The sequence below is a fragment of the Erythrolamprus reginae genome, chromosome 2 (assembly GCF_031021105.1).
Source record: "Erythrolamprus reginae isolate rEryReg1 chromosome 2, rEryReg1.hap1, whole genome shotgun sequence".
Lineage (NCBI taxonomy): Eukaryota > Metazoa > Chordata > Lepidosauria > Squamata > Dipsadidae > Erythrolamprus > Erythrolamprus reginae.
The window spans coordinates 45,751,565-45,763,440 of NC_091951.1; the positions used below are offsets into that span (position 1 = coordinate 45,751,565).

Sequence of the window (11,876 nt, forward strand, 5' to 3'; positions counted from 1 at the left end):
TGGGTCCAGTATGTTCTATTCAGGTCAATATGTTCTGTTCAGTGCTTTGCTTTAGGCATTCAATTATTATAATTAGCACTCTTATAAAATGACAACAACGTAAAACATGATTAATTTAATTTATTATTTAAAAACCCCACCCATTAACGTCAATTAACTTTTAGAGAGTCTAAACAAAAAATCAAACCGGCGCATACCATAACAAGACCCAGCTGTAGTAGCAACACTGGAAGCAAACAGAAGCCCCTATATTAATGTTTTAGAACGGACAGTGGTCGACATAAAAGTGGTAGATAGCTTTTAGAAACATAGAAGATTGACAGCAGAAAAAGACTTCAGCATGGCTCTTCTTAGGTTCTCTCTCTCTCTCTCTCTCTCTCTCTCGCTCTCTCTCTCTCGCTCTCTCTCTCTCGCTCTCTATCTATCCATCTATCTAATTTGTATGCCACCTAACTCAATCATAAATTTTGATTCTATGCCTCTGTTTATACAATTTTACTAGTGTTTATATACTATGTTTTGATAAGAATATGTATACTTTACAGCATTCTTACAAAGATGATCTAATAAGGTGTGTTAAATAAACAGCCAAAACCTTTTACCATCCCTTTCCCCACCCACACCAAACAAAACGTTAAACCGAGACTTGGAATTTCCCAGATCACCCTCAAGGCTATAATAGGGCAGTTCATAACGGGGAAAAAACACTTTTTGAATAGCGTGCGTTAAATCGCACTATTATAAACATAAAGACAAAAAGGACCTGCCTACGTAATTTCTTAGCACGGAGTTTAAATATATCTTCCCTGATTGATGCAACCTGCTGCAACTCTAGCCCCGCCTTCTGTCAGGCTTGCTTCTTTCCGATTGGTCTGAGAACCCGGGAAGGCGTGCCTCTTACCAAAGTGTTCCTCATTGGTCAATGCGAAGGGACCTCAAATTCGGATTGGTTTTGCGTTTGCTCGCAAAGCGCTTCACCCGGCGTGGGGAAGCCCGTGAGCCCTACTGCGGGCGGAAGTAGGCGTGAGGATGGCAGGGGCTGGAGGCGGCATGGCGGCTGGCGAAGCGGACTCGCTGCGGCTCTTCGTGAGCATCGGGCTGAGCGAGAGCAAGGCTCGCGAGACTCTTCGGAACGAGGCGCTCACCGCGTTGCTCCGCGAGGCAGTCGTGCAGGTCTCAGTAGCCGCCCTTCTTTCCCCCTGTAGCCCCTTCACAGCTGTCCAGGGGGTAGCCTTGCTTGCCACGTTTTTCCGCAGCCCTTTCCGGTAGTGACCCTGCCCTTTAAGAAGGAATGGAAAGAGCGAAAGCTTCCTTCCCTCCTTAAATCCCCAACTTACGTTTCCCCCCAAAATAATAAGAGCTGTTTCTGCTCATCAGAAAACTACTTTTTCTGTAAAACGAGAGAAAACTCTGTCCCTACTTTTTTGAGCTATTAACTCACTTTCCAGATATTTTTGCCTTTTGCTTTCTTAACTCAGCGTTTCAATGGGTTCTACTACAGCAATTCATAGTTGGGTTAATATAATGTACTAAGCTATCTAATGGCTTGGTTGTGAGACTAGTGTGGTAATTTTATTTTGTTTTATTTGTTTTATATAGCTAGCCTTCTCACATGGGTAACTCTGGTTTACAATAGAATTGATTAAAAACAATAAAATGTATAATATAAAATTTATTGTTGTGAGCCACTCCAAATCCTCGGAGAGGGGCGTCATACAAATTGAATAAATTATTATTATTATTATTATTATTATCATTATTATTAAAAAATAGCAATAGAATAGAATTCTTTATTGGCCAAGTGTGATTGGACACACAATGAATTTGTCTTGTTGCACATGCTCTCAGTGTATGTAAAAGAAAAGATAATAATAATAATTAATAATAATTTATTAGATTTGTATGCCGCCCCTCTCCGAAGACTCATTTGATACATTTGTCAAGAATCATGTGGTGCACTTAACCTTAATATAATTTAAATTAAATAATATAATAGCTGCCCGGAGTCTTCAGGGAGTTGGGTGGCACAGAAATTGAAATTAAATAAGTAAAATAAAAATATGGGAATCTTAGCCAACGGTGGTTTTGTACCATGAGTGAGCAAAATACAGCTTGGCATATTGTGTGAAGACAGCCATTGGGTGGCAAGGTTTTATTGTCCATTTGTTTGTTAAATTTATAAGCAACCGAACTCATTGCGGACTCTGATTTAAATCAAAACTGCTAAAGAGATGTGTTGAAGCAAAGATATGGCACTGGATTTTAGGAGACCGTAAAGGAGGCTGGTTCCCAGATATGCCTTCTGCTTTGATTGATTAATTGATTGATTGGATTTATGTGCCGCCCCTCTCTGAGGACTGGGGCGGTTCGCAACATATAAAAAACAACAGTACAATAGAAATCCTAAATCCCATTTACAATATTATGTAATTGTAGAGAGGTTTGTCAAATTTGAATTAGCACGATAGTTTTCATACAAACCTATCCCTGGGTGTAAATTCCATTGGAATCAAGAAAGTGCTACTGTTTAGACCTGGGAATCTGTTCCTCTCTTTCCCTAATATATTTTGCTATCCATTTCTGCCTTGTTCTGTGTAGATTCTGCTGAGTTTATTCTTCCAGTGAGTGTTAAAACTAGTTATGCCTGTAATTTAAATAATCCTAAAATGTGTCAGTGGGCTGGATTAGCCTTAGTCATGTTGAGATCAATGGAACAGGTTAATCATGCTGCCTTAAACCTAAAAAAAATTAAACGGGTCATTTATAAGTATAATTAAGTTCCCAAGCTATGTCTAATATCATATGTTGAGTAAGGAATTGGTTTTTTGGCTCTACCGGTACCACCATTCTAGGAATATCAATGGTTAATGGAAGTGATTCTTAGGATGCTAAATTGAAAGAGGCTCAGATATCAAATCCCCTCCAATCTTCATAGAGATAGATCGGTGTCTCTTGTAGGCTGCTTGTAAATTTTATTTGATTTCTGTTCTAGTATAAATACAAATAGTAAAGATGTAAAGGGTTGGGTTTTTTGCTGTTAAATAAAGTTGCAATTTGTGATCATGTCTGAAGGAATGCTAATCACTGTTAGCATTCACAATGATTCACATTGAAGATGTTCACTGAATAGCCATTTCAGTGCCAACATTAGCTGAGTTCAAACACATTAAAGTGGTCCAAGTTTCAATACTGCTGTCATAAAAGAGCAGAAATGTCTCTAAGATATTAAAGCTCATATCTTAATGCAGGCAATTACCGTAATCTCCCAAAGCATTTTTCTGCATTGGAATTTCCTTCCTTTGTGTATCTCTCTAGAAGTGAAAGTGTGACTCCGCAGAATATATAAACAGCAAATGAAAAAAGAAACCAGGCTATTGTTTTTCAATTTATGTTTTGCTGTTTTTTTAAAAAAAGAGGGTGAAGTCATAGGGTGGGACAGATTTAACAAGTATTCTTCTATTGTTAAGAAAGAGGCCTTTTGACATTCTAATTCCCCCAAATCATGTGATTAGCCCAGCTTCATAATAGACAAATCTAAACGTTGTTTTATAGATTTAAAGAATAACAACTGAAGTGACTGAGGTTCTTGTATAGATGCAAAAATAATAATAATCAATTTGGTCATTATTTATATTCATACATGCAAATACAATAGCTAAAATGAATGAGAAGGACTCCTCAATTTACTGCCAATCACTTAGCAACTATCCAAAGTTCCAATGGACCCTTCTCCAAAGATACTTAGACCTGGGCTCAAAGTTCTGGCAGCAGTCTTCTCTCCCCACCTATCCATCCACCCTAATGCCACATGGCGATATTTTGGGCACTCAGCAAACAGCCTGCATTTACGGCCATTTGTAGCTTTTCATGGTCACATGACTCTGATTTAAAATAATAATAACAACAGAGTTGGAAGGGACCTTGGAGGTCTTCTAGTCCAACCCCCTGCTTAGACAGGAAACTCTGCACTTCTTCAGACAGTTTAATGTTTCCAAATGTAAAATAATGCACTTGGGGAAAAGGAATCCTCAATCTGAGTATTGCATTGGCAGTTCGGTGTTAGCAAAAACTTCAGAAGAGAAGGATTTAGGGGTAGTGATTTCTGACAGTCTCAAAAAGCAAGTAGGATGCTTGGCTGCATAGCTAGAGGTATAACAAGCAGGAAGAGGGAGATTGTGATCCCCTTATATAGAGCGCTGGTGAGACCACATTTGGAATACTGTGTTCAGTTCTAGAGACCTCACCTACAAAAAGATATTGACAAAATTGAATGGGTCCAAAGACGGGCTACAAGAATGGTGGAAGGTCTTAAGCATAAAACGTATCAGGAAAGACTTAATGAACTCAATCTGTATAGTCTGGAGGACAGAAGGAAAAGGGGGGACATGATCGAAACATTTAAATATATTAAAGGGTTAAATAAGGTTCAGGAGGGAAGTGTTTTTAATAGGAAAGTGAACACAAGAACAAGGGGATACAATCTGAAGTTAGTTGGGGGAAAGATCAAAAGCAACGTGAGAAAATATTATTTCACTGAAAGAGTAGTAGATCCTTGGAACAAACTTCCAGCAGACGTGGTTGGTAAATCCACAGTAACTGAATTTAAACATGCCTGGGATAACCATTGTAAGATAAAATACAGGAAATAGTATAAGGGCAGATTAGATGGACCATGAGGTCTTTTTCTGCCGTCAGTCTTCTATGTTTCTATGTTTCAGATGGTTATCCAACATCTATTTAAAAACTTTCAGTGTTGGAGCATTTACATCTTGTTTGGCGAAAACTGGATTTTACTTCTGCTTTTCTGCAAAACAATGATGAGCTCAGTGTTGTTTTACAACCACCCCAAAACAGGTTGTGAAATTGACCCACGTTATGACCATAACAACTTACGACTTTACAACATAACAATTTACCAATGAGAAGGCTCCATTACAGTTGTAAATTGAGGATTACCTGTATGGATGCTAGTCATTGGATTGTTGCATTGGAACAATTCTGTAATGTTGGTTCTCCAATTGGAAACATGAGGGTGGAAAATCTCTGGATTTATCTGGTAGTGACATGGCTTTCTATTGTATGAGAGAGAGAAAAGCTAGAAAAGGCTCTCAATTTTTAAGAAATTTATTGCCTCTTTATAATATACACTCTTGCTGTTATCCTGACTTTCTGTTTCTCCCTTTGACTCCTCTTACTCTTTAGGCACAAGGAATCCTGGGTCCAGTGATTGACAAAATCACCGGCACCCTGTTGTATAATGTGGCTTCCCGGCTTAAGGACTCAAAGCGTCTTGGTGACCTTGTTGAGTACATTGCTACCAAAAAGATCATCACGGATCTGCAGCTCAATGGTACATACTTGGGAATTTCACAGGCTGGAGCAAAGAATCCCCTTGCTGTTTTGGATCACTGATGATTGGATCTGGCCCCAAAGGCCTTGTTGCATGTCCTTTTACACCACAATAGACCGGATGAAATAAATGATCAGAGCTTGAGAAAAAGGAAGCTCTTCCGCTTGCTTTCTTTCTTTATTTGTTCGTTTGTTTGTTTGTTTGTTTATTTATTTATTTATTGGATTTGTATGCCGCCCCTCTCCGTAGACTCGGGGCGGCTAACAACAGTGGTAAAAACAACATGCGACAATCCAATACTAAAACAGCTAAAAACCCTTATTTTAAAACCAATCATACATACAAACATACCATACATAAATTGTAGAAGCCTAGGGGGAAAGAATATCTCAGTTCCCCCATGCCTGATGACAGAGGTGGGCTGAGGCTCCCTGTCGCTCAATATATTGGGGGAACGATCAAAAGCAACATGAGAAAATATTATTTTACTGAAAGAGTAGTAGATCCTTGGAACAAACTTCCAGCAGACGTGGTAGATAAATCCACAGTAACTGAATTTAAACATGCCTGGGATAAACATATATCCATCCTAAGATAAAATACAGAAAATAGTATAAGGGCAGACTAGATGGACCATGAGGTCTTTTTCTGCCGTCAGACTTCTATGTTTCTATGTTTCTATATGTGTCACAACTGCCAATGTGCGACACCCACTGGCATGCAATTTATTGAGCTTTTCGAGCCACTGTAGACCGACCATGGATAAATCCAAGAAAAGAAAAGTTTCAGAAGAAAACAGAATCTTTAATTCAACTATATATGGTAGTTCAGGAAATAGTCAGGCACAGGAAGAGTTTTGTAGCTCCCGATGTTTTCTTTTCTGTGGGAAATGGGCCCAAATGACTCTCTGGGTGTTTAAGGTTGCTGGCCCCTGTGCTATAGGAATCTTCCTGCTTAAAGTTGTCTCAGTGGCAAAAGAGACATTTAAGGGAGTGGGGGTTTGAATATATCAAGATTGACACTTATTACTTGCCATTTTGAATTCTTAAACATTATATGGGATGTATGAGTTTGCAATGATATAATAATGGAAGAGCCTTTTTTGAGCAGAGGTCGTTTTGACCATGCCTTTGAGAGGAATAATATATTTCAGAGACCACAACTCCAGAGGACCACAAGTGTTGGTTATGACCTATAAAGCCCTTCATGGCACCGGACCAGAATATCCCCAGGACCGTCTTCTGCCGCATGAATCCCAGCAACCAGTTAGGTCCCACAGAGTTGGCCTTCTCTGGGTCCCGTCAACTAAACAATGTCGTTTGGCGGGACCCAGGGGAAGAGCCTTCTCTGTGGCGGCCCCGACACTTTGGAACCAACTCCCCCTGGATATCAGAGTTGCCCCTACCCTCCTAGCCTTTCACAAGCTCCTTAAAACCCACCTCTGTCATCAGGCATGGGGGAATTGATACTTTCTCTCCCCCTAGGCTTATAAAATTTATGCATGGTATGCTAGTATGTATGATTGGTTTTTAAATTGGGGTTTTAAATTAACTTAAATATTAGATTTGTTTACATTGTATTATTATTGCTGTGAGCCGCCCCGAGTCTGCGGAGAGGGGTGGCATACAAATCTGATTAATAAATAATAAATAAATAAGTGTGTACTTCAACTCCCAAAATTCAGCACCCAGTGCGTAACTGGCTAAGGAACTCTAGGAGTTGAAGTCCAACACATCTTCAAACTTTCAAGAGTGAGAAAGAGATGTAGATTGTGCCTCTTTCAATTTGTGAAGGAGGTGAGAATGGGAGGTAATGACATTAATAGGCTCACCAGCTAGATTTATAGTTGGATGAAAAATTGAATCAAAATCATCCAGATCCTGGTCATAGATAATCACCCACTGAAGCACACTACCCTTTCTAATCCACCTGTATTCTTTATACCTGCAGCTGCTCTGGAATACCTTAAAAGTCACCCTGTGGATCCCATTAATACAGCAGACTTCGACAGGGAGTGTGGCATTGGCGTGATCGTCACCCCGGAACAGATTGAAGAGGCAGTAAGTTTCAGTCCTATATGGAAGGCAAAAATAAAACAATCTCCAGGTGAATTGTTCCACAGAGCTGCGGTTGCCAGCAGTTTGGCCGTTCGATTCTCACCGGCTCAAGGTTCATTTAGCCTTCCATCCTTCCGAGGTTGGTAAACTGAGTACCCAGATTGGAGGGGCAATAGGTTGACTCTGTAAACTGCTTAGAGAGGGTTGTAAAGCACTGTCAAGCAGTATATACTGTATTTTTTGGAGTATGACGCATCAGAATATAAGACACACCTTAGTTTTGGGGGAGGAAAATAAGGAAAATAATCTGCTTGCCTGGTATTCATCTGGCTAGCGTCCTTAGTCTGGTCAGCTTCAGCACGTTATTTTATCCCCTGGTTAGGGCTTTAGTTTCAAGTTTCAAGTTTATTTAGATTTGTATGCCGCCCCTCTCCGCAGACTCGGGGCGGCTCACAACAAAGTGCAAAAGAAAAAAACTTTTAAAAAACTTTATTTGGAGAGAGTAACAGTGAAAGAGCTTGCAAGCCAGTAAGAGCTGGGAATATTGTTAGCACCTAGTTAGGGCTGGAAAGAAACATTTGGAGTAAGTGAGACCAATGGGGAAAAAAACCCTGCAAAGAATTAGGACTTGGAAAACATTCTTCTTATCAGAGAGTAACAATGAAAGAGCTTGCAAGCTGGTAAGAGCTGGGAACATAGTTAATACCTGGTTAGAGCCATAGTTCCCTCTAAGCTGAGCAGTGAGCAATCTCTCACTTAAAAACCATCATCAACTCAGAGTTTTTCAAACCTGCCCAGAAGCCGAGAGGGAAAGAGTGAGAGAGAAAGAGTGCCGCCCAGTCCTGAAGGGACTGCCGCTCAGACACTATTTATTTATTTATTTATTAGTTGGACTTGTATGCCGCCCCTCTCCGAAGACTCGGGGCGGCTCACAACAAGTATACTTTTCCGCCCACCCCCAAAAAAAATTAGAAGGATCACTGGTTAGGGCTGGAAGGAAACTTCTTCGGAGAAAGTTAGAGCAATGGAAAAAAACCCTGCAAAGACTTAGGGCTTGGGAAACATTCTTTGCAGAGAGAAACAATGAAAGAGCCTACAAGGTAAGAGCTGGAAAGATTGTTAGCAGCTACTAAGGGCTTGGGGGGGGGGGAGAACTACATTCAGAGTATAAGGCGCACCCAAATTATCAGCCTCTTTTAGGGAGGGAAAAGGTGCATCTTATACTCCCAAAAATACAGTAGGTCTATAATGGCTATTTATTTATTTATTTACTTACTGACTGACTGACTGACTGACTGACTGACTGACTGACTGACTGACTGACTGACTGACTGACTGACTGACTGACTGACTGACTGACTTACTTACTTACTTACTTACTTACTTACTTACTTACTTACTTTCTTACTCTATTTTTATGCCGCCCTTCTCCTTAGACTCAGGGTGGCTTACAACATGTTAGCAATAGCACTTTTTTAACAGAGCTAGGCTATTGCCCACACAATCCTGGTCCTCATTTTACCCACCTCGGAAGGATGGAAGGCTGAGTCAACCTTGAGCCGGTGATGAGATTTGAACCACTGACCTTCAGATCTACAAGTCAGCTTCAGTGGCCTGCAGGACAGCACTCTACCTGCTGCGCCACCCCGGCTCATTGCTGTTCTTAACAAGACCATGCCTAACAAACTCTGCCATAGGCTTCTGACATAGCAAGGGAGGAATAAGCCAAGACTCCTGGTGTAAGGTACAGATAATCCTTGACTTATAACCATTCATTTAAATCTGGTCCTTGCACTTATGGCTGTCCCTGTGGTCCTGTGATCAATATTTGGGCACTTAACAACCAGCATATTTTTACAACAGATGCAGCATCTGGAGGAGGAATCAAGTAATCTTCATTTGCCACCTTCCCAGCTGGCTTCTGTCAAGCAAAGTCAATGAGGGAAGAGAGACTTACTTAACAACTGCCTTGTGTAGCAATTGAAATTCTGGCCCCAATTCCATTGGTTAGTCCAGGATTACCTGTAATGCTAAACATATGGTGGACACTGGAAATAGCAGCTTAATCGACATGCTGTTTTTGGGCTATGCAAGAATGCTGGCTTGCAAGTAATATTGAAAATAGATCCATTTAATATTTCCTTTTCAATGAACACCCAGCCTAACATTTTAGGACCTTAAAAATAACCACATTGGATATGATGGTTGTCTGTATATAGTTCCTTACTAGTTCATTGATCCACATTGCCATTGTTTAAATTGATGACAATGCACATATAATATTGCAAGGGAATTTTATTTATTTTTTAAATGGTAAATGTTGTCTCACACATACATACACACACACACACACACACAGAGAGAATTTATTTATTTTATTTATTTATTTATTAAATTTGTATGCCACCCCTCTCCATAGACTCGGGGCGGCTCACAGCAGTGATAGAAACAATGTACAATACAAATCTAATAATACGAAGTTAAAAACCCATAATTTAAAAAACATACACACAACACACTATACATAAATTATATAGGCCTGGGGAAGATATTTCAATTCCCCCATGCCTGACGGCAGAGGTGGGTTTTGAGAAGTTTACGAAAGGTAAGGCGGGTGGGGGCAATTCTGATCTCTGGGGGGAGTTGGTTCCAGAGGGCCGGGGCCGCCACAGAGAAGGCTCTTCCCCTGGGTCCCGCCAAATGACATTGTTTAGTTGACGGGATCCGGAAAAGGCCAACTCTGTGGGACCTAACCGGTCTCTGGGATTTGTGCGGCAGAAGTTATGCACCTATCTGCTAGTCTTGTGATTTTCTACATCAAAGTACTTATAGCATCTTATTTTCAGTTTTGTCTGGAAGTCATTTTGGATCTTCCCTCCTTTTCTTAAACCAGAATTTTTCTTCCTCTCTTTATTAACTAGGTGGAAGCTGCCATCTCCAAGCACAGAGTTCGGCTCCTTTCGGAGCGCTATCATTTTAATATGGGGGTTCTGATGGGTGAGTGGAATGTGGCATGATCCATGGAGGTTTCACATTCATTGCGGCAGTGGGTCAGCTCCTTAATGTTGGAGGTGCTAGTCTTGTCCTGTCATGGGCCCTTTTCGAACTCGGCTCTTTTCTCCTCGTTTTCCTGCCTCTGAAAATGTCACCAGCAAATTTATTGGAGGAATAAATGTGAAGCATTAACAAGATCTCCGACTTCTCCAGCATTCCATTTTATACGATAAAGTGGAACGGAGGAGGGAAATCAGTTTTCCTGGGAGCTTTTACTTTTCCACTTTAATTATTTTTTAAAAAAAGACAGACTCTCACCAATGTTTGCACAATTATACCATTCCTGCATGAAATCAGATGGACTTCAGATGAAGGTGTAAAAGGGGTGTTTGGAATTCTCAGAGTTTTGAAATTGATAAAGACTTGTACAGTTTTCAGTGCTCTTGCAAGCATGCAAAATCTTTACTCCTCCAAGCTGCCCCTCCCTTTTCTTTCTTAAAAAGACACCGTTTCAGTGCCTTTGCAAGCATGCAAAATCTTTACTCCTCCAAGCTGCCCCTCCCTTTTCTTTCTTAAAAAGACACCGTCTCAGTGCTTTTGCAAGCATGCAAAATCTTTACTCCTCCAAGCTGCCCCTCCCTTTTCTTTCTTAAAAAGACACCGTTTCAGTGCCTTTGCAAGCATGCAAAATCTTTACTCCTCCAAGCTGCCCCTCCCTTTTCTTTCTTAAAAAGACACCGTTTCAGTGCCTTTGCAAGCATGCAAAATCTTTACTCCTCCAAGCTGCCCCTCCCTTTTCTTTCTTCAAAAAAGGGGGAAAAAAGAAACCCCTTCATCCCAGCAGCAGCTGCTTGGGTTCGTAAGGTGAAAATAGTTCGGAAGAAGAGGCAAAAAAATCTTAAACACCGGGTTCGTATCTTGAAAAGTTCGTTAGAAGAGGCGTTCGTAAGATGAGGTACCACTGTATTTGAAAACAATCTGTCCCAACCGTTTGATGTGCTTGAAATGGATGCGCTTTGAGTTTGAAACAGTTATTCTAAGGTCAAAGTGGTTGCTTCAAGCCCAGAGCACTGCTGGAATGATCAGAACTGCATATTTCAATTGAAGAGGGGTGTTTTTTTAAGATATATTTTGCTACTCCTGATCCTGAAATCTTGAAAACTTTGTGACGGTTTTGTTCGTTTTGAAATAAATAACTAGTGCCCAGTATTCGAAAAATCTGATGGAAGCTTCGCCCAGCAATAAGGTAGTCCTCGACTTACAACCACAATAGAACCTAGTATTTTTGTTGTTAAATGAGATGTTTGTTAAGTGAGTTTTGCCCCATTTTTTATTACCTTCTTGCTATGGGTTGTTAAGTGAATCATTCCCATTGCTAAGTTGGCAACAAGCTTGTTAAGTGAACCTTTCTTTTCCATTGATTTTTTTTTTAATGTCAGAAAGGTCCCAAAAGCTGATCACACCAAAAGCTGATC

General features: G+C 40.4%; 1 protein-coding gene across 1 annotated transcript in view; it reads left to right on the plus strand.

Moving 5' to 3' along the window:
* The first annotated feature begins 882 nt into the window (after positions 1-882).
* The window catches only part of QARS1 (glutaminyl-tRNA synthetase 1), a 53,942-nt gene continuing 42,948 nt past the window's right edge, over positions 883-11,876 (plus strand). Inside the window, exons 1-4 of the mRNA XM_070738071.1 lie at positions 883-1,173; positions 5,203-5,350; positions 7,301-7,410; positions 10,329-10,404. Coding sequence (XP_070594172.1) covers positions 1,030-1,173; positions 5,203-5,350; positions 7,301-7,410; positions 10,329-10,404 — 478 coding nt within the window. The 5' untranslated portion in view covers positions 883-1,029. The remainder of the gene's footprint in view (positions 1,174-5,202; positions 5,351-7,300; positions 7,411-10,328; positions 10,405-11,876) is intronic.